The 23,713-nt window shown below is 42.8% G+C and overlaps 2 protein-coding genes across 2 annotated transcripts in view; one reads left to right on the forward strand and one right to left on the reverse strand.

Annotated features, from left to right (window-relative positions):
- Positions 1 to 856: 856 nt before the first annotated feature.
- On the reverse strand, positions 857 to 8,632 carry LOC139373170 (grancalcin-like). Its single transcript, XM_071113332.1, has 8 exons — positions 8,459 to 8,632; positions 4,651 to 4,833; positions 3,896 to 3,965; positions 3,657 to 3,700; positions 2,845 to 2,992; positions 2,341 to 2,454; positions 1,976 to 2,034; positions 857 to 1,726 (listed from the first exon to the last, which is right to left on the reverse strand). The coding sequence occupies exons 1-8, from the start codon at positions 8,480 to 8,482 to the stop codon at positions 1,700 to 1,702; spliced, it is 669 nt and encodes a 222-aa protein (XP_070969433.1). The 5' UTR covers positions 8,483 to 8,632; the 3' UTR covers positions 857 to 1,699.
- A 1,270-nt stretch (positions 8,633 to 9,902) lies between these two features.
- LOC139372268 (dipeptidyl peptidase 4-like) overlaps positions 9,903 to 23,713 on the forward strand; it is a 39,939-nt gene continuing 26,128 nt past the window's right edge. The window contains exons 1-3 of the mRNA XM_071112025.1: positions 9,903 to 10,807; positions 10,951 to 11,481; positions 11,636 to 11,843. Coding sequence (XP_070968126.1) covers positions 9,903 to 10,807; positions 10,951 to 11,481; positions 11,636 to 11,843 — 1,644 coding nt within the window. The remainder of the gene's footprint in view (positions 10,808 to 10,950; positions 11,482 to 11,635; positions 11,844 to 23,713) is intronic.

Consider the following 23,713-nt stretch of genomic DNA (forward strand, 5'->3'; position numbering starts at 1 on the left):
AAGTTGGTCTTATAAAATTATAAACAATGGTAATAAATGCACCCATTTTCTCTATAAGAGAACAATTAATTTTCCATAATTTTTTCAAATGTGTTTTGGTTCAATTATGTATCAGCCCAAGGAGTGAGATACATTATGAAAAACACATATCATGCTTCCATATGTAGCAATTCACAGATATACTAATAACTTTGTAGTCAGGGCAAATGGAATCTAGAGAAGTCATATTCATGGGTAACACTATAGCTATGCATGTTTTGTAGCAGTACTTAGTTGGGTTTGAATTAAAGGCAGACCCAGCAATATGACATATTGCTGAGTCTACCATTAATTTCAGATCGTACCGGCCCTATCCTATGAGTTGTGCCCATACACAGCTATAAGCCTTTTCGGAGGGCACAGGTCCTTCGCTCCATGTAATGCCAGTTGAGTGGCCACGACTACTCGATCAAGTTTTAAAACCCACCACACATAGCCCTGGCAAAACAAGCTAAGGTGCTTCTAGTATAAACTTTCCAGAGCATAGATGCTATACAAAGTATCTGAAACATGACGTGTCCAATACCTGAAGAGTGCCCCACTGAACTTTTCATAGAGGTCCCACTTTTGCACAGAAATTAAACAAAAAAAGTGTGCTTTACTAGAGAAATTTCACTTTTTAAATCTAGTGCTGTTCACAATTGTTTTTATGCATTTTTTTAAATGTTTGCCACTGTATTTTTTACAATGCAACACTTAACAGCTGATATGAATGTTTGTCCTTGAATATGCTGTATTTAAAGAAATGTAATATATTGTGTACATATTGATGAAAACCATTTGTGTAATTGTATAAATTAATAAACAGAATGCATACTGACTACAAACTGAGTTTATTGTGTTGTGAATAACACCAATATCACTGATGAATGCCCCAATGGTCACAATGCACTTAACTACATGTCTGATAAATATTTCACCCTGAACTATGAAAATGCAGGTTATGACAAAAAAAAAAAATGGTACATGTAATTGTTGGTGGTAGTTAATGCATGCTTTTCTCTGCAAAGGAATAACAGTGCATGTTTACAACACAGTGCAGGTTATTCATACATTTGTGGATGTTTAATTTGTGTATTATGTTAGGCCACATTTCATTAAAATCAAGAGACGCATATAGTTATCCTTCAAAATAAAAATGCAGCGCCGGCATAACTGTATATTTGTAATAAAAATATGATATATCTATACTTCAAAATGTATGGAGTGTTTAATGTAAAAGTCATTCACACCTAGTGGTTACAAAAACAGAACATATACAGTGGTGGGATGAATCTGGAAACAGACGATCCGAGATTGTAATGGCACAAAAGTCACCATGGTAAAGATCAGTAACAGCTTAGCCATCCCTTTCTTTGTTTAAACCTACCACTGTCCTTTAGCAACAGAATTTACAACAAGCAGATACATTTAGAGACACGCCATATGTTATCTGGCAAATCTGCACATTCCTGTATTGTGTACAAGGCAGACATTATGGCAAACAAGCAGATTCTGTTGTAACCTCCTTCCCCATTTTAAGTTGGTCATGGGAATCAACCTAAGAATTATTGGCTAATATTGATTGGTGCCTTCCCATTATTTAGGGGAAGTGGTCAGCGAGCCCCAGACTGCCGGTTGAAGTGCCCCTCTGACTCCAGCACGGGATGGGCCGGGCCACTCAGATGGCCATTGTACACAGGATAAACTGCAGGAGGAAAATCAAGAGAAAATTAGCTCATTTTGATGTAATTACTATAACTTGCATGTCAGGACAGGCTATTGGGAATCCCATTACAGACTGGGGAATGAGAGAGAGGAAAACTGGGTTGTGTTCATCAAGACAATGTTTTAAAATGAAACCGAAAAAAAAATGCATGTTCAGATAACACTGAAATGAAGAGGTACTTTCTTCCATTGTGTGCCCACTGAACACGGCCCTGAATTTCACACTTACGTCATCGTATTGGAAGTTGACAGCCCCCTGCTGCATCTGATCTCTCCTCCTGAAGCTCTCTGTGGAGACACATAGTAAAGATGGCAGTGTAGAGGTGAAATTTGAATGCCATTCATAGGACTACAATACCCAGCGAGACACTGTGCTAATGAGCCTACGAATGTACATGCACAAAAGAGACCAGGACAAAACAAGACGGATTACACCGCAAAAGATAACGATTTGAATGAGTAAAATGTTAGTGAATGACAGAATTTATGTTATTTTATAACGAAACCCATAGCTCTGGATTGTGAGGAAATTTGAAATGCTATTGAATAAAAGGTTAAACATCGTCACGTGCAGCCTCCAAGTGAGCATCTTACCTGTGAGGGCGCGAAGCTTCACAGCACATGCCACATAGTCGTCAAAATAGATCCGGCCAGCCTTGCTGTAGCGTTTGATGACAGCGTTCAGCGCTTGCGGGCTGATCCTGTAGCCTGTAGTAAGAGATCACAATATGCATCAAATTATTCATAAGCCAACATAGTATTAGGATTCATCCATAGTGACCACAGCATTTAGTTGACAATGATCATAAACACCAGCCTTTGCTTAATTGTCCATCTACTTTGTATCAAGAAGGGTCTCTCAGACCAATACCTTGAAATTATCTGCAGCTACACCAAAATTATGATTACTGTAGGAGTCTATCATCAATGGTTTAAATTATTTAAAGAAGTCAAGCCTCCCAGCCCCTTTCGGATGCTGCCTCTGAACCAGGCTCTGGAATGCTGCCCCTCTTTGGATGGCAGAATGGACTATCAAATGTCATCATCCTATCAAAATGGACTATCCCATATCATTAGCCTGGCCGAGCACTGACTCACCCATAGAGGAGATGGACTGGGTCATCTCATGGGGTTCCACCGTGCCACTCCGATCCTGGTCAAACATCATGAAGTTCTGCTTCCAGCCACTCAAGGCAGCAAACAGCTCCTTGAACTCATTGAAGCCCAGCTTTCCGGTCATGTCTCTCTGGTAGGTGGTTAGTTAAGGGTTAACTCTGTTCGTTAGGTAAAGAGAAACTAAAAACGGCCATGTGAACTGGTCTCACACAGGATGTGATGAGTTGTGGTAAATGTTGTGGGAGAACCAGACCTTTCTGCGACTGAATCAATTCCATAAGTAATCCTCTGTCTCAATATGGCCCCCTTACACATGTATCATGGGTTTAATATGAAGGAAATACATTTTATAGAAAATCCCAAACTGCAAATGCTGACTGTTGTACATCCTTGTTGTAAAGTCTATTACATATTCAGAGAGAAACAGGACTAGAATATTCCTCTACCTCTGAAAATGGAGCTACAAGCATGATACAAATGGAGCATGAGCGAAGTTCAGTCTTGCAAATTTATTGGCAAATACAATACTAAATGGGACCCAGTAAACTAGGCCTTCTAAAAGAGTCAAATAAACTGCAGCCGGCCACCTACTGCTCAAAGCTTTCCCACCTCTACAACTGTTCAAATAGAAGGATGAACTCAGCACTGACAGAAGGTTTATTAACTAATTAACATTTAGGACTTCTGTTCATTTTTCACCAGCAAGTCAACATAGCAAAGTGCAATACCAAACAAACTTCAATGACACTGGACAGAGGCCCAGTCCAAGAGATTCATTGACATAGAAAGGATACATCCAGCATTGCGATCATGATTCTACATGTCTCCAAACTGAAGGCTGTTGGAGAAGAGAAACAACGATCACACAATGAAAAATTGTGACAATGACAATAACAATCAGAAAACCAGTGACAAATCTTTGCAAAGACTATTTTAATGCGGGATACTCAAATCATAAAAACACACATAATATAATTGGATCATTTATGACCACAAAGTGAACCTTGGATCGTGGGACTGGGTGTGAACTTACGAGTATAGGTGCCACTGATACCAGTCTGTGTAAGACACCTCTGAAGCTCCTCTGCATCAATCTCCCCATCCTGCACAGAGGAATATCCCTGTAAGATTACTCTCCAACAACAACGTATTACTATGCAGTAAATTTTATATTAAAATAAAAAGAGACTTGAATGTCTTGAGATCAATTTGTGGTGTAACCATGACACATCACCAACATCATGCATGTACCAGTAATGTTGCATAATTTTTTGTTGTTGTATTTTAACCCACTTTTTCTCCACAATTTCATGATATCCAATTGCGATCTTGTCTCGTCGCTGCAACTCCCCAACGGGCTCAGGAGAGGCAAAGGTTGAGTCATGCATCCTCCAAACCATGACCCGCCAAACCGCGCTTCTTAACACTCGTCCGCTTAACCCGGACGCCAGCTGCACCAATGTGTCGGAGGAAACACCTTTCAACTGACAACCGAAGTCACCCTGCAGCTGCCCGGCCCGCCAAAAGGAGTCGCTAGAGCGCGATGAGCCAAGTAAAGCCCCCCCGGCCTAACCCGGACGACGCAGGGCCGAATTGTGCACCGCCCTATGGGACACCCAGTCACAGCCGGTTGTGACACTGCCTGGGTCTGTAGTGACACCTCAAGCACTGCGATGCAGTGCCTTAGACCACTACACCACTCAGGAAGCCTAGTAATGTTGCATTCTATCCAAAGAGGAATATTTACTGTACCCATGATCAATTTAAATGAAAGCAGTGATCACTCACCTGTCCTGCTATGGTAGTAAAGTACCCCCACATGGGGTCATTAACAGGCTGCTGAGGAGGAGCAGCAAAGGTACCAGGGTAGCCTCCACCATTCTGGGGGTAGCCTGCCTGGGGTGGGCCTCCCATGGGTCCACCCTGCATGGGCATACCCTGGGGTTGCATGCCTTGCATTGGTCCTCCATACTGACAAGAAAAGGAGAGTACAGTCAAGTAACTGGGCTTAAGGAAAACTTCCCAAAATTACTAATTCAACATGAAACAGATTGGAGCACTCATAAAACAAGCAGCTATATACAGTGCCTTCAGAAAGTACTCACACCACTTGACTATTTCCCAAAGAAATTGTGTCACAGTCTGAATTTAAAATCGATTAAATTGAGATTTTGTGTCACTGATACAACACACAATACCTCACAATGAGTGGAATTTTGTTTGTAGAAAATTTTGAAATAAAAAAAATGTAAAGCTGAAATGTCTTGAGTCAATAGGTATTCAAGCCCTTTGTTATGGCAAGCCTAAATAAGTTCAGAAGTAAAAACGTGCTTACAAATCACATAATAAGTTGCATGGACTCGTTCCGTGTTCAATGATAGTGGTTAACCACCCCATATCTGCACCCCACACATACAAGTATCTGTAAGGTCCCTCAAATCAAGTAATGAATTTCAAGCACATATGCAACAAAGACCAGGGAGGTTTATCAATGACTCACAAAGGGCACCGATCGGTAGATGTGTAAAAAAAAAATAAACAAAGCAGATGCTGAATATACCTTTGAGCATGGTGAAGTAATTAATTAGGCTTTCGATGGTGTATCGATACACTCAGTCACTACAAATATACAGGTGGCTGTCCTAACTCAATTGCCAGAGAGGAAGGAAACTGATCAGAGATTTCACCATGAGGACAATGGTGATTTTAAAGCAGTTACAGAGTTTAATGGTTGAGGATGGATTAACAACATTGTCATTTAGGTTAATATTGTGGAGTAACTACAGAGTGAAAGGAAGGAAGACTATACAGAATAAAAATATTCTAAAACATGCATCCTGTTTGCAACAAGGCACTAAAGTAATACTGTAAAAAAATTGGCAAAGCAATTCACTTTTGTCCTGAATACAATGTGTTATAGGGCAAATCCAACACAACACCAAGTACCACTCTTCATATTTTCAAGCATGGTGGTGGCTTCATCAGGTTATGGGTATGCTTGTCATTGACAAGGGTGTTTTTTAGGATAAAAATAAACAGCTATAAGTACAGGTAAATCTTAGAGGAAAACCTAGATCAATCTGCTTTCAAAACAGACACCGGGAGGCAAATTCACCTTTCAGCAGGACAATAACCTAAAACACAAGGCCAAATCTACACTGAAGTTTCTTACCAAGATGACATTGAATATTCCTGAGTGGCCTACTTACAGTTTAGACATAAAATTGCCTTGAAAATTTATGGCAAGACTTAAAAATGGCTGTTTAGCGATGATCAACAATCAACTTGACAGAGCTTGAATATTTTTTTTAAAGAATAAAGGGGCAAATATTGTTCAAGCCAGATGTGCAAAGCTCTTAGAGAATTACCCCAAAAGTCTCACAGCTGTAGTCGCTGCCAAATGTGCTTCTACAAAGTATTGACTCGGGTGCGAATACTTACGCAAATGAGATATTTTTGTATTTCATTTTCAGTAAATGTGCTAATAAGTCGATAGACAGGTTTTTTACTTAGTCGTTATTGTGTGTAGATGGCTGAAAAAAGTATAATTTAATCCATTTTGAATTTCAGGCTGCAACACCAACATAAGGAATAAGTCAAGGGGCATGAATACCTTCTGAAGGCACTGTAGATGTTCTTACACTAAGGCTTGATGCCTTGATGGGAAGCAAACAGGTATACCATTACTGACGTTTGGACATCACATGACGTCTTCCTCAGAGAGTAGTCATACGTATATGATGTAGTCAGGTGATTGTTTATTATTGAGTCATGTGCATTCTTTCCAGTTTCCCCATTTCTAAATATTTTCACTGTCAATATAAGCAAAATTAGCAGGTTGTGGACCTATTTGTAGATGTAGCGAGGATATTTTCACTGACAATATTAGCAGGGTGTGGACTAGTCTATGACTCCCATTCCATTGCATTACATTGAGCCACTGGACATCCCCTTTAATTTTGTGAGGAAAATGACAAGATGCACCGACGCTGCCCAAATCTTCTAAATGCAATATATATTTTAATTAATTCGTTATTTTACCAGGTAAGTTGACTGAGAACACATGCTCATTTACAGCAACAATCTGGGGAATAGTTACAGGGGAGAAGAGGGGGATGAATGAGCCAATTGTAAATTGGGGATTATTAGGTGACCGTGATGGTTTGAGGGCCAGATTGGGAATTTAGCCAGGACACCGGGGTTAACACCCCTACTCTTACGATAAGTGCCATGGGATCTTTAATGACCTCAGAGAGTCAGGACACCCGTTTAACATCCCATCCGAAAGACGGCACCCTACACAGGGCATTGGGATATTTTTTAGACCAGAGGAAAGAGTGCCTCCTACTGGCCCTCCAACACCACTTCCAGCAGCATCTGGTCTCCCATCCAGGAACTGTCCAGGACCAACCCTGCTTAGCTTCAGAAGCAAGAAAGCAGTGTAATGCAGGGTGGTATGCTGCCAGGTAAAACTTTGCCAAACTGCGTACATTAAGGATATATTTTGGATTTGAAAGATTCTTTCACCCCATGTGAAAGTTAAGTTCCAAAGGTTTCCAAAACCGTATTGTAAGCAAGGATTATTCATGTTTCTAACTGTTAAAAACAGAGCATTGGGGATTGTAGTTTATTGATCCAGCTGAGGCCCATAAGTTCAATTGAGAATTCAAGGTCTGGGTGTAAGCTTACCCCCACTTGGGTTCTCGAGAGCTAAGTGTGGACATATCCTAGGGTAATGCAGTGACCATGAGAAGAATAACAAGCACTCCATTTCCCCAAATGGGAGAGGTTGAGCTGTGGGCCATACTAGAGGGGTTGAAACAGTGTATGTAGCCACGACTAGGCTACTAACTACAGATAGGCTAGCTAGTTACAGTAGCCTAAATAGCCACCTCCCTAGTGTATTTACATAGGGTGATTTTAAACTACAGCATTAAGTGCTTTTAAAAGACTGCCAAAATACCAGCTGGCCAAATTCAATTGTTAACATTACTCCGAAATAAACAAGGCAACAGTGAACATGTCGTCCCCCAGGAATGAGCCAGTGCCACCCTTGGGCCAATTGAGATATCGCGAGTGACACACACATTTCAGTTAATTCCTTTAGCTCCCACCTTGGGCCAATCTGTGTAATTTTGTACATTCCGGATCACAATGAAAAAACGATTAATTCAACCAAGTTGAATCAAAATCGGCCCAATGCTGTCTGAGATATCGTGTGTGACCAATGTACGAAAGAACGTACAGATCCACAATCCCCTCCGAATTCATCGAAGGGGACAATAACAATTTATATGAAAACTGGAACTAGTGACTAAACTAAGTAGCTAGAACTGAGGGCAATATCAACTTTTTTCATAACCAAAATATAGCCTAACAGTTACTTGCCTAGAAAGATGCGAAACCTTTCAATGTCGATCATTTGAAACGAGTGTGCTTACAACTGACCGTGTTACAATGTTTCATCATAACAAAGATACATTTTAGGAGTCTTATCTGAGCACTCCCCTTATCGGAAATGAAATAGGCCAAACTCCTGACTTATGTAGACTACTGTAAAATCCCAGTCAAAAGAAAACACGAAGCGTTTACTCACCCCACCATATCCTGGATAAGCCATATGTATACTATAAAGAATTGCCACAAAACGATTCGATGCACTGAAATGTTTCGATGTAAACGCAATACAAAACCGAACCTGTTACTTGAAATACACTGCGACAACGGCATGTGTACATAATTTCCGGTCGTCACTAGTTACTCCAGCCACAATTTCGTAAACCCCGCCCATTTCGACAATGTATCTTCTTAAAATGTGCTTTTAAACCTAAACGTTATCTTAACCCTAATCTTAAACACATTGCTAACATTACGCATAACCCTAACCTTAAATTAAGACCAAAAATCGAATTTGTATTTTTATACATTTTTACGATATAGTCAACTCATACTTTGTGGCTGTGCTATCTAGTGGAAACCATCATTTCCAAGAAAGTGTTGCGAGAAGGCGGAAGTTCGAATTGGCTAATCGACTGATAGTGAAGATAGCCAATGAGGAAGCTCACAGCATTCAATTAGCTTCAGAAGCATTCTTGGTACTTCGCTGACGAGGAGATAGGCCTGCTGGCCATTCAAATAGAATAGAATAGAATAGAATAGAATAGAATATAAGTAATCCATCTTCAGGATGAGCTCACCGGCACAGACAGGGAAGCAAGGCTCCACTTCCCCCATTAGCAGACAAGGGCAAGCGGATGGGGCCTGTTGTAGTAGGCAGAACCTGTTTTGGGAACTTTGGTCATGTCACTGTGGCCTGCTCTGCCCTGGTGGACACTGGGTCCACAGTAACCCTGGTGAGGCCGGATATTGTGCCAGGTTGGACTCAGTTTGAGCCCACAACTGTGCAGCTCCGCACAGTCACAGGTGAGCTGGCACCCATGAAAAGGAAGGGAATAATGACTCTAACAGTAGTGGGCAGGACTGTGTGTCATCCTGTGTGGGTGGCGGCTGTGCAGGACCCTTGTATCCTGGGGTTGGACTTTCTTAGGAGCACAGGCTGCCAGTTAGACCTAAACGGGGGCACACTGATCTTCCAGGGAGGGCCGGCAGTCACCATGGCCCCCCATAATGTCACATTCACTCAAGCCAACAAACCCTTTACTCCAACAGTTAAAGCAGCAGAGACTCATGGCTGCCCCCCCTCCCCCACATCTGTGGGTGACTTTTCCCCAGCCCCCCTGTCACCTACGGCCGTGTGTTGCATTCCCACTGCTGACACATCCCTCTGTGAGCCCAGGCCGCGCTCCCCCAGCCCAGCTACCCCAGATGGGAGAGGAGAGGACACTGTCTGCAGTGATGGAGATATGGGGGAGGAACTGTGTTGGTCTTGCCCCCGAGCAGCAGGAACGGTTGTGGCAGTTGCTGTTTGAATTCAGAGACAGCTTTGCGCTGAGTGAGGAAGAGGTGGGTCAGACTCATCTGGTGCAGCATGAGATCGACACAGGTGATGCTCGACCCATCACGATGCTCAACCCATCAAGATGCGTCCCCGCCGTATCCCGCTGGCACGCCAGGCGGCGGCAGACAAGGCTGTGTTGGAGATGCAGCGGGCAGACTTCACCGAGCCCTCAGACGGCCCCTGGGCTGCGCCAGTTGTTGTGGTTTCTAAGAAGGGGGGCAAGCTGAGGTTCTGTGCGGACTACAGGCGCCTGAATGAGGTAACCAGGAAGGACTCATACCCCATACCACATATCGATGAGTTGCTGGACCTGGTTAGGGGGTCCTCCTGCTTCTCCTCCCTAGACCTCCGCAGTGGCTACTGGCAGGTGCCCCTCTCCCCAGAGTCCAGAGCCAAAACTGCATTCTCCACTGACAGAGGACACTGGCAGTTCAAGGTCCTGTGCTTCGGCCTGTGCAACGCTCCAGCTACTTTTGAGCGTTTGATGGACAGGGTGCTGGATGGCATCCCCCGACAGCAGTGTCTGGTATACCTCGATGACATCCTGGCCCATGGCAGCTCCTTCCAGTCAGTCCTGGTGGCGCTACGGCGTGTGCTGGAGCGGGTGGCTGCCGCAGGTCTGAAGCTCCACCCCGAGAAGTGCCACTTCATTAGGAGAGAAGTGTCCTTCTTGGGCCACCAAGTGGGGAAGGAGGGGATCAGCACCATGGAGGACAAGTTGGGGGCTGTCCGAGACTGGCCCACCCCCACCGACCAGAGTCAGCTGAAGAGCTTCCTGGGCCTGGCCTCGTACTACAGGAGGTTTGTACGGGGCTTCTCAAGCGTTGCTGCTCCCCTGAACCGCCTGCTGCCTAAGGACAAGGCCTTCACTTGGACAGTGGAGTGTGAGGAGGCCTTCAACACCCTCAAATGTGCACTGATCAAGGCCCCCATGCTCGCCCCCCTGACCTCACCTTGCCCTTTATCCTGGACACAGACTCGAGCAATGTGGGCATGTTCAGCAGGTTTGGAGCTGCGGAGTCCATCCACAGCGACCAAGGCAGAAACTTCACACAGTCCCGTGTGTTCGCCACCATGTGTGAGAGGCTGGGTATGCACAAGACCCGCACTACTCCTCTCCATCCTTAAAGTGATGGCCTTGTGGAGCGCTTCAACAAAACGCTTGGACAGCAGCTTGCCATCGTCTCTGCCAAACACCAGCGTGACTGGGACAAGTACCTGCCTATGGTCCTCATGGCATGCCACTCCGCTGTCCAAGACTCCACCTCCTGCACGCCTGCCCTCCTCATGTTGGGGAGAGAGATCCGCACCCCTGCGGAGATGGTGTTTGGTCGGCCCCTGGATAGCCCTCATGTTCCCCCGGGGCCGGAGTATGCCCGGAGACTCCAGGACCGCCTGGAGACAGCCCACACCTTCGACAGAGAGCAGCTGGTGAATGCAGGTGTGAGGCAGAAGAGGAACTATGACGTACACACCCAGGGAAGGCACTTTGTGGCTGGGGAGCTGGTCTGCTTCTACAACCTGCTAAGGAAAAAAGGCAGATGCCCCAAGTTGGACAGTCACTGGGTGGGACCCTGCAGTGTCCTGGCGAGGGTAGGGGAGGTTGTTTACCAGGTGCAGTTTCCTCCCAGGGGGAGAAAGGTGGCACAGCACCGGGACAGGTTAGCCCCATACAGATGGGCCTCTTCTCCCCAAACACCAGGGACCCCCACAACTCCCCTCTCTGGCAATGACATTCTCCAGGCACCCACCCCCAGGTGCTGCAGACAAGGCTCCAGACAGCCCACTCCCCCTGTCTCTCTCCCTGTGTCACAGCGTGGTTCCCCGGAGCCACGGACTGTATTCCCCTGTATTCCCCACATCCTTGTCCCCCATATCCCTGTCTTCATCCCCTGGGTCCCAGAGGGGCAGCCCCCTGCCATGGATCTGGACACTCTGCGACCATCACGGCCACGCAGGCAAAGGAGACCTCCGGGTTGCTTCAGAGACTTTGTTTGTTCCCTCGGGGACGAGGGACTTTGTGGTGGGGGGGCTGTGTAGCGACCCGCACAGGCAGCTGTGTGTTATGTGTTAGGCTATTGGTTGCGTTGTACTTACCAGTACCCAGTGTTCGCGGGGTCCGACACGCCAATCAACCTGCTATCTGCCAATCATGGGAATGCCTGGAATGTTCGGATACCGGGCATCCTGGTGGTTGGCGGAGTGGCGTGGAGGGGTGTTGGGCAGCGGGATAGAGCACTGGAAGTTAAGACCAGGTTTAGCCATTGTTCTTTCTCTTACATCTGGGCTTCACAAGAGAAGGTTGGTTTGGTTTGGTTGGTTTAGCCTGTGTGAAGTTGGGTTAATAAACCGTAAATTCATTCCTCTGTCTGTTCCAATTGTTCCTTTATGATCTAGTCAGGTCATTACAATAGGAAAAGCTATCAGATGCTTGTTTTTGTTTTTCCTGCACAATAATCTGATCTTAAACTTACAAAGGCTGACTGGCCTATTATGAATAAGCATTTACATTCACCAATAAGAACGACACAGACTCAAACATGCCACTATCTTCTTCACACCATAGTCAATAGTCACCACAAGAGGGTACCAAGATGCAGCTTTTAAGGCCATTTCATGTAGGCTTTCCCCGGTGTGACGTTTTTTAATGCTGTGTAAATCTCTCTAGGACAATGTGACTTTAATCAATATATTCAGCTCTCTTTACCCTCAGATAAATCTCTAGCCAAATATGTCTTCATCCTAGTGACCCAACATTCCAATGTCTCAGATGAGCAAGAACACAATACATACGATGGGTGTACAATTAGACTGTTGGAAAAATAAGATAAGCATTCCTTCAAAACCAAACGTTGACCAAATGATGAGAGGAATACTTATGACCGAACAACCAGTATTGATATATACAGTGCATTCGGAAAGTATTCAGACCCATTGACTTTTTCCACCTTTCGTTACATTTCAGCCTTATTAAGTGCTATGTTACTAGAAATTGAGCTCAAGTGCATCATGTTTGCATTGATCATCCTTGAGATGTTTCTACAACTTGATCTACAATTTACCTGTGGTAAATTCAATTGATTGGAAAGGCACACACCTTGATTGGAAAGGTCCCACAGTTGACAGTACGTGTCAGAGAAAAAACCAAGCCATGAGGTTGAAGGAATTGTCCATAGAGCTCCGAGACAGGATTGTGTCGAGGCAGAGATCTAGGGAAGGGTACCAACACATTTCTATAGCATTGAAATTCCCCAAGAACACAGTGGCCTCCATCATTCTTAAATGGAAGAAGTTTGGAACCAGCAAGACTCTTCCTAGAGCTGACTGCCTGGCCGAACTGAGCAATCGGGGAAGAAGGGCATTGGTCAGGGAGGTGACCAAGAACCCGATGGTGACTCTGACAGAGTTCCAGAGTTCCTCTATGGAAATGGGAGAACCTTCCAGAAGGACAACCATCTCGGCAGCACTCCACCAATCAGGCCTTTATGGTAGAGTGGCCAGATGGAAGCCACTCCTCAGTAAAAAGCACATGACAGCCCGCTTGGAGTTTGCCAAAAGGCACCTAAAGGACTCTCAGACCATGAGAAACAAGATTCTCTGGGCTGATGAAACCAAGATTCAACTATTTGGTCTGAATGCCAAGCGTCACGTCTGGAGGAAACCTGGCACCATCCCTACGGTGAAGCATGGTGGTGGCAGCATCATGCTGTGGAGATGTTTTTCAGTGGCAGGGAATGGGAGACTAGTCAGGAATGAGGCAAAGATGAACGGAGCAAAGTACAGAGAGATCCTTGATGAAAACATGCTCCAGAGCGTTCAGGACCTCAGGCTGGGGCAAAGGTTCACCTTCCAACAGGACAACAACCCTTAGCACACAACCAAGACAACGTGGCCCAGTACATCACTGGGGCTAAGCTGCCTGCCATCCAGGACCTCTACACCAGGTGGTGTCAGAGGAAGGCCCTAAAAATTGTCAAAGACCCCAGCCACCCCAGTCGTAGACTGTTCTCTCTACTACCGCATGGCAAGCGGTACAGGAGTGCCAAGTGTAGGACAAAAAGGCTTCTCAACAGTTTTTACCCCCAAGCCATAAGACTGAACATGTAATCAAATGGCTACCTGGACTATTTGCATTGTGTTCCCCCCAACCCCTCTTTTACACTGCTGCTACCCCGTTTATCATATATGCATAGTCACTTTAACTATATATTAATGTACATACTACCTCAATTGGGCCGAACAACCAGTGCTCCCGCACATTGGCTAACTGGGCTATCTGCATTGTGTCCCGCCACCCAGCACCCGCCAACCCCTCTTTTACGCTACTGCTACACTCTGTTCATCATATATGCATAGTCACTTTAACCATACATACTACCTCAATCAGCCTGGCTAACCGGTGTCTGTATATAGCCTCGCTACTGTTATTTTTCACTGTTTTTTTACTGTTGTTTAATTTCTTTACTTACCTATTGTTCGCCTAATAACTTTTTTGCACTATTGGTTAGAGCCTGTGACAAATAAACTGAATAAACTGATTTGATTTAATTTGATTTGAGGAGTGGCTTCGGGACACATCTCTGAATGTCCTTGAGTGGCCCAGCCAGAACCTGATCTAACATCTCTGGAGAGACCTGAAAATAGCTGTGCAGCGACGCTCCCCATCCAACCTGACAGAACTTGAGAGGATCTGCAGAGAAGAATGGGAGAAACTTCTCAAATACAGGTGTGCCAAGTCATACCCAAGAAGACTCAAGTCTGTAATCGCTGCCAAAGGGGTTTTAACAAAGTACTGAGAAAAGGGTCTGAATACTTATGTAAATGTGATAAAAAAAACTGTTTTTGCTTCCTCATTGAGGGGATTGTGTGTAGATTGACGAGGGGAAAAAACATTTAATAATCAATTTTAAAATAAGCCTGTAACATAACAAGATGTGAAAAAAGTCAAGGGGTCTGAATACTTTCCGAATGCACTAGACAGTAGACATCACCAGTAGACATTGATTAGACAGTAGACACCACCAGTAGACATTGATTAGACAGTAAACATTGATTAGACAGTAGACACCACCAGTAGACATTGATTAGACAGTAGACACCACCAGTAGACATTGATTAGACAGTAGACACCACCAGTAGACATTGATTAGACAGTAGACACCACCAGTAGACATTGATTAGACAGTAGACACCACCAGTAGACATTGATTAGACAGTAAACACCACCAGTAGACATTGATTAGACAGTAAACACCACCAGTAGACATTGATTAGACAGTAGACATTGATTAGACAGTAGACACCACCAGTAGACATTGATTAGACAGTAGACACCACCAGTAGACATTTATTAGACAGTAGACACCACCAGTAGACATTGATTAGACAATAGACACCACCAGTAGACATTTATTAGACAGTAGACACCACCAGTAGATATTGATTAGACAGTAGACATTGATTAGACAGTAGACACCACCAGTAGACATTGATTAGACAGTAGACACCACCAGTAGACATTGATTAGACAGTAGACACCACCAGTAGACATTGATTAGACAATATACACCACCAGTATACATTTATTAGACAGTAGACACCACCAGTAGATATTGATTAGACAGTGGACATTGATTAGACAGTAGACACCACCAGTAGACATTGATTAGACAGTAGACACCACCAGTAGACATTGATTAGACAGTAGACACCACCAGTAGATATTGATTAGACAGTAGACATTGATTAGACAGTAGACACCACCAGTAGACATTGATTAGACAGTAGACACCACCAGTAGACATTGATTAGACAGTAGACATTGACTAGACAGTAGACACTACCAGTAGACAATGATTAGACAGTAGACACCACCAGTAGACATTGATTAGACAGTGGAAACCACCAGTAGACATTTATTAGACAGTAGACACCACCAGTAGACATTGATTAGACAGTAGACACCACCAGTAGACATTTATTAGACAGTAGACACAGCCAGTAGACATTGATTAGACAGCAGACACCACCAGTAGACATTTATTAGACAGTAGACACCACCGGTAGACATTGATTAGACAGTAGACATCACCAGTAGACATTGATTAGACAGTAGACACCACCAGTAGACATTGATTAGACAGTAGACACCACCAGTAGACATTTATTAGACAGTAGACACCACGAGTAGACATTTATTAGACAGTACACACCACCAGTAGACATTTATTAGACAGTAGACATTGATTAGACAGTAGACACCACCAGTAGACATTGATTAGACAGTAGACATTGATTAGACAGTAGACACCACCAGTAGACATTGTTTAGACAGTAGACACCACCAGTAGACATTGATTAGACAGTAGACATTGATTAGACCGTAGACACCACCAGTATACATTGATTAGACAGTAGACATTGACTAGACAGTAGACTCTACCAGTAGACATTGATTAGACAGTAGACACCACCAGTAGACATTGATTAGACATTAGACACCACCAGTAGACTTTGATTAGACAGTAGACATTGACTAGACAGTAGACACTACCAGTAGACATTTATTGGACAGTAGACACCACCAGTAGACATTGATTAGACAGTAGAAACCCCCAGTAGACATTTATTAGATAGTATACACCACCAGTAGACATTGATTAGACAGTAAACACCACCAGTAGACATTTATTAGACAGTAGACACCACCAGTAGACATTAATTAGACAGTAGACATTGATTAGACAGTAGACACCACCAGTAGACATTGTTTAGACAGTAGACACCACCAGAAGACATTGATTAGACAGCAGACACCACCAGTAGACATTTATTAGACAGTAGACACCACCGGTAGACATTGATTAGACAGTAGACACCACCAGTAGACATTGATTAGACAGTAGACACCACCAGTAGACATTGATTAGACAGCAGACACCACCAGTAGACATTTATTAGACAGTAGACACCACCGGTAGACATTGATTAGACAGTAGACACCACCAGTAGACATTGATTAGACAGTAGACACCACCAGTATACATTGATTAGACAGTAGACACCACCAGTAGACATTTATTAGACAGTAGACATTTATGAGACACTAGACACCACCAGTATACATTTATTAGACAGTAGACACCACCAGTAGACATTAATTAGACAGTAGACATTGATTAGACAGTAGACACCACCAGTAGACATTGATTAGACAGTAGACATTGATTAGACAGTAGACACCACCAGTAGACATTTATTAGACAGTAGACACCACCAGTAGACATTGATTAGACAGTAAACATTGATTAGACAGTAGACACCACCAGTAGACATTGATTAGACAGTATACACCACCAGTAGACATTGATTAGACAGTAGACACCACCAGTATAGATTTATTAGACAGTAGACACCACCAGTAGACATTGATTAGACAGTAGACACCACCAGTAGACATTGATTAGACAGTAGACACCACCAGTAGACATTGATTAGACAGTAAACACCACCAGTAGACATTGATTAGACAGTAGACATTGATTAGACAGTAGACACCACCAGTAGACATTGATTAGACAGTAGACACCACCAGTAGACATTTATTAGACAGTAGACACCACCAGTAGACATTGATTAGACAATAGACACCACCAGTAGACATTTATTAGACAGTAGACACCACCAGTAGATATTGATTAGACAGTAGACATTGATTAGACAGTAGACACCACCAGTAGACATTGATTAGACAGTAGACACCACCAGTAGACATTGATTAGACAGTAGACACCACCAGTAGACATTTATTAGACAGTAGACACCACCAGTAGATATTGATTAGACAGTAGACATTGATTAGACAGTAGACACCACCAGTAGACATTGATTAGACAGTAGACACCACCAGTAGACATTGATTAGACAGTAGACATTGACTAGACAGTAGACACTACCAGTAGACAATGATTAGACAGTAGACACCACCAGTAGACATTGATTAGACAGTGGAAACCACCAGTAGACATTTATTAGACAGTAGACACCACCAGTAGACATTGATTAGACAGTAGACACCACCAGTAGACATTTATTAGACAGTAGACACAGCCAGTAGACATTGATTAGACAGCAGACACCACCAGTAGACATTTATTAGACAGTAGACACCACCGGTAGACATTGATTAGACAGTAGACATCACCAGTAGACATTGATTAGACAGTAGACACCACCAGTAGACATTGATTAGACAGTAGACACCACCAGTAGACATTTATTAGACAGTAGACACCACGAGTAGACATTTATTAGACAGTACACACCACCAGTAGACATTTATTAGACAGTAGACATTGATTAGACAGTAGAAACCACCAGTAGACATTGATTAGCCAGTAGACATTGATTAGACAGTAGACACCACCAGTAGACATTTATTAGACAGTAGACACCACCAGTAGACATTGATTAGACAGTAGACATTGATTAGACCGTAGACACCACCAGTATACATTGATTAGACAGTAGACATTGACTAGACAGTAGACTCTACCAGTAGACATTGATTAGACAGTAGACACCACCAGTAGACATTGATTAGACATTAGACACCACCAGTAGACTTTGATTAGACAGTACACATTGACTAGACAGTAGACACTACCAGTAGACATTGATTGGACAGTAGACACCACCAGTAGACATTGATTAGACAGTAGAAACCCCCAGTAGACATTTATTAGATAGTATACACCACCAGTAGACATTGATTAGACAGTAAACACCACCAGTAGACATTTATTAGACAGTAGACACCACCAGTAGACATTGATTAGACAGTAGACATTGATTAGACAGTAGACACCACCAGTAGACATTGTTTAGACAGTAGACACCACCAGTAGACATTGATTAGACAGCAGACACCACCAGTAGACATTTATTAGACAGTAGACACCACCGGTAGACATTGATTAGACAGTAGACACCACCAGTAGACATTGATTAGACAGTAGACACCACCAGTAGACATTGATTAGACAGCAGACACCACCAGTAGACATTTATTAGACAGTAGACACCACCGGTAGACATTGATTAGACAGTAGACATCACCAGTAGACATTGATTAGACAGTAGACACCACCAGTAGACATTGATTAGACAGTAGACACCACCAGTAGACATTTATTAGACAGTAGACACCACGAGTAGACATTTATTAGACAGTACATACCACCAGTATACATTTATTAGACAGTAGACATTGATTAGACAGTAGACACCACCAGTAGACATTGATTAGACAGTAGACATTGATTAGACAGTAGACACCACCAGTAGACATTTATTAGACAGTAGACACCACCAGTAGACATTGATTAGACAGTAGACATTGATTAGACCGTAGACACCACCAGTATACATTGATTAGACAGTAGACATTGACTAGACAGTAGACTCTACCAGTAGACATTGATTAGACAGTAGACACCACCAGTAGACATTGATTAGACATTAGACACCACCAGTAGACTTTGATTAGACAGTAGACATTGACTAGACAGTAGACACTACCAGTAGACATTTATTGGACAGTAGACACCACCAGTAGACATTGATTAGACAGTAGAAACCCCCAGTAGACATTTATTAGATAGTATACACCACCAGTAGACATTGATTAGACAGTAAACACCACCAGTAGACATTTATTAGACAGTAGACACCACCAGTAGACATTGATTAGACAGTAGACATTGATTAGACAGTAGACACCACCAGTAGACATTGTTTAGACAGTAGACACCACCAGTAGACATTGATTAGACAGCAGACACCACCAGTAGACATTTATTAGACAGTAGACACCACCGGTAGACATTGATTAGACAGTAGACACCACCAGTAGACATTGATTAGACAGTAGACACCACCAGTAGACATTTATTAGACAGCAGACACCACCAGTAGACATTTATTAGACAGTAGACACCACCGGTAGACATTGATTAGACAGTAGACACCACCAGTAGACATTGATTAGACAGTAGACACCACCAGTATACATTGATTAGACAGTAGACACCACCAGTAGACATTTATTAGACAGTAGACATTTATGAGACACTAGACACCACAAGTATACATTTATTAGACAGTAGACACCACCAGTAGACATTAATTAGACAGTAGACATTGATTAGACAGTAGACACCACCAGTAGACATTGATTAGACAGTAGACATTGATTAGACAGTAGACACCACCAGTAGACATTTATTAGACAGTAGACACCACCAGTAGACATTGATTAGACAGTAAACATTGATTAGACAGTAGACACCACCAGTAGACATTGATTAGACAGTAGACACCACCACCAGTAGACATTGATTAGACAGTAGACACCACCAGTATAGATTTATTAGACAGTAGACACCACCAGTAGACATTGATTAGACAGTAGACACCACCAGTAGACATTGATTAGACAGTAGACACCACCAGTAGACATTGATTAGACAGTAAACACCACCAGTAGACATTGATTAGACAGTAGACATTGATTAGACAGTAGACACCACCAGTAGACATTGATTAGACAGTAGACACCACCAGTAGACATTTATTAGACAGTAGACACCACCAGTAGACATTGATTAGACAATAGACACCACCAGTAGACATTTATTAGACAGTAGACACCACCAGTAGATATTGATTAGACAATAGACATTGATTAGACAGTAGACACCACCAGTAGACATTGATTAGACAGTAGACACCACCAGTAGACATTGATTAGACAATATACACCACCAGTATACATTTATTAGACAGTAGACACCACCAGTAGATATTGATTAGACAGTAGACATTGATTAGACAGTAGACACCACCAGTAGACATTGATTAGACAGTAGACACCACCAGTAGACATTTATTAGACAGTAGACACCACCAGTAGATATTGATTAGACAGTAGACATTGATTAGACAGTAGACACCACCAGTAGACATTGATTAGACAGTAGACACCACCAGTAGACATTGATTAGACAGTAGACATTGACTAGACAGTAGACACTACCAGTAGACAATGATTAGACAGTAGACACCACCAGTAGACATTGATTAGACAGTGGAAACCACCAGTAGACATTTATTAGACAGTAGACACCACCAGTAGACATTGATTAGACAGTAGACACCACCAGTAGACATTTATTAGACAGTAGACACAGCCAGTAGACATTGATTAGACAGCAGACACGACCAGTAGACATTTATTAGACAGTAGACACCACCAGTAGACATTGATTAGACAGTAGACACCACCAGTAGACATTTATTAGACAGTAGACACCACCAGTAGACATTGATTAGACAATAGACACCACCAGTAGACATTTATTAGACAGTAGACACCACCAGTAGATATTGATTAGACAGTAGACATTGATTAGACAGTAGACACCACCAGTAGACATTGATTAGACAGTAGACACCACCAGTAGACATTGATTAGACAGTAGACACCACCAGTAGACATTTATTAGACAGTAGACACCACCAGTAGATATTGATTAGACAGTAGACATTGATTAGACAGTAGACACCACCAGTAGACATTGATTAGACAGTAGACACCACCAGTAGACATTGATTAGACAGTAGACATTGACTAGACAGTAGACACTACCAGTAGACAATGATTAGACAGTAGACACCACCAGTAGACATTGATTAGACAGTGGAAACCACCAGTAGACATTTATTAGACAGTAGACACCACCAGTAGACATTGATTAGACAGTAGACACCACCAGTAGACATTTATTAGACAGTAGACACAGCCAGTAGACATTGATTAGACAGCAGACACCACCAGTAGACATTTATTAGACAGTAGACACCACCGGTAGACATTGATTAGACAGTAGACATCACCAGTAGACATTGATTAGACAGTAGACACCACCAGTAGACATTGATTAGACAGTAGACACCACCAGTAGACATTTATTAGACAGTAGACACCACGAGTAGACATTTATTAGACAGTACACACCACCAGTAGACATTTATTAGACAGTAGACATTGATTAGACAGTAGAAACCACCAGTAGACATTGATTAGCCAGTAGACATTGATTAGACAGTAGACACCACCAGTAGACATTTATTAGACAGTAGACACCACCAGTAGACATTGATTAGACAGTAGACATTGATTAGACCGTAGACACCACCAGTATACATTGATTAGACAGTAGACATTGACTAGACAGTAGACTCTACCAGTAGACATTGATTAGACAGTAGACACCACCAGTAGACATTGATTAGACATTAGACACCACCAGTAGACTTTGATTAGACAGTAGACATTGACTAGACAGTAGACACTACCAGTAGACATTGATTGGACAGTAGACACCACCAGTAGACATTGATTAGACAGTAGAAACCCCCAGTAGACATTTATTAGATAGTATACACCACCAGTAGACATTGATTAGACAGTAAACACCACCAGTAGACATTTATTAGACAGTAGACACCACCAGTAGACATTGATTAGACAGTAGACATTGATTAGACAGTAGACACCACCAGTAGACATTGTTTAGACAGTAGACACCACCAGTAGACATTGATTAGACAGCAGACACCACCAGTAGACATTTATTAGACAGTAGACACCACCGGTAGACATTGATTAGACAGTAGACACCACCAGTAGACATTGATTAGACAGTAGACACCACCAGTAGACATTGATTAGACAGCAGACACCACCAGTAGACATTTATTAGACAGTAGACACCACCGGTAGACATTGATTAGACAGTAGACATCACCAGTAGACATTGATTAGACAGTAGACACCACCAGTAGACATTGATTAGACAGTAGACACCACCAGTAGACATTTATTAGACAGTAGACACCACGAGTAGACATTTATTAGACAGTACACACCACCAGTATACATTTATTAGACAGTAGACATTGATTAGACAGTAGACACCACCAGTAGACATTGATTAGACAGTAGACATTGACTAGACAGTAGACACTACCAGTAGACAATGATTAGACAGTAGACACCACCAGTAGACATTGATTAGACAGTGGAAACCACCAGTAGACATTTATTAGACAGTAGACACCACCAGTAGACATTGATTAGACAGTAGACACCACCAGTAGACATTTATTAGACAGTAGACACAGCCAGTAGACATTGATTAGACAGCAGACACGACCAGTAGACATTTATTAGACAGTAGACACCACCAGTAGACATTGATTAGACAGTAGACACCACCAGTAGACATTTATTAGACAGTAGACACCACCAGTAGACATTGATTAGACAATAGACACCACCAGTAGACATTTATTAGACAGTAGACACCACCAGTAGATATTGATTAGACAGTAGACATTGATTAGACAGTAGACACCACCAGTAGACATTGATTAGACAGTAGACACCACCAGTAGACATTGATTAGACAGTAGACACCACCAGTAGACATTTATTAGACAGTAGACACCACCAGTAGATATTGATTAGACAGTAGACATTGATTAGACAGTAGACACCACCAGTAGACATTGATTAGACAGTAGACACCACCAGTAGACATTGATTAGACAGTAGACATTGACTAGACAGTAGACACTACCAGTAGACAATGATTAGACAGTAGACACCACCAGTAGACATTGATTAGACAGTGGAAACCACCAGTAGACATTTATTAGACAGTAGACACCACCAGTAGACATTGATTAGACAGTAGACACCACCAGTAGACATTTATTAGACAGTAGACACAGCCAGTAGACATTGATTAGACAGCAGACACCACCAGT

Source organism: Oncorhynchus clarkii, chromosome 18 (assembly GCF_045791955.1).
Source record: "Oncorhynchus clarkii lewisi isolate Uvic-CL-2024 chromosome 18, UVic_Ocla_1.0, whole genome shotgun sequence".
NCBI classification, from domain to species: domain Eukaryota; kingdom Metazoa; phylum Chordata; class Actinopteri; order Salmoniformes; family Salmonidae; genus Oncorhynchus; species Oncorhynchus clarkii.

Excerpts from the sequence above, each read along its gene's own strand:
- LOC139373170 (XM_071113332.1), bottom strand. The coding sequence starts at position 8,482 with ATGGCTTATCCAGGATATGGTGGG. Across the intron at positions 3,701-3,895 it reads TATCAGTGGCACCTATACTC|CCTTCAGTTTGGAGACATGT; the intron begins GTAAGTTCACAC and ends CTTCTCCAACAG. Across the intron at positions 2,455-2,844 it reads CCAGTCCATCTCCTCTATGG|GCTACAGGATCAGCCCGCAA; the intron begins GTGAGTCAGTGC and ends CTCTTACTACAG.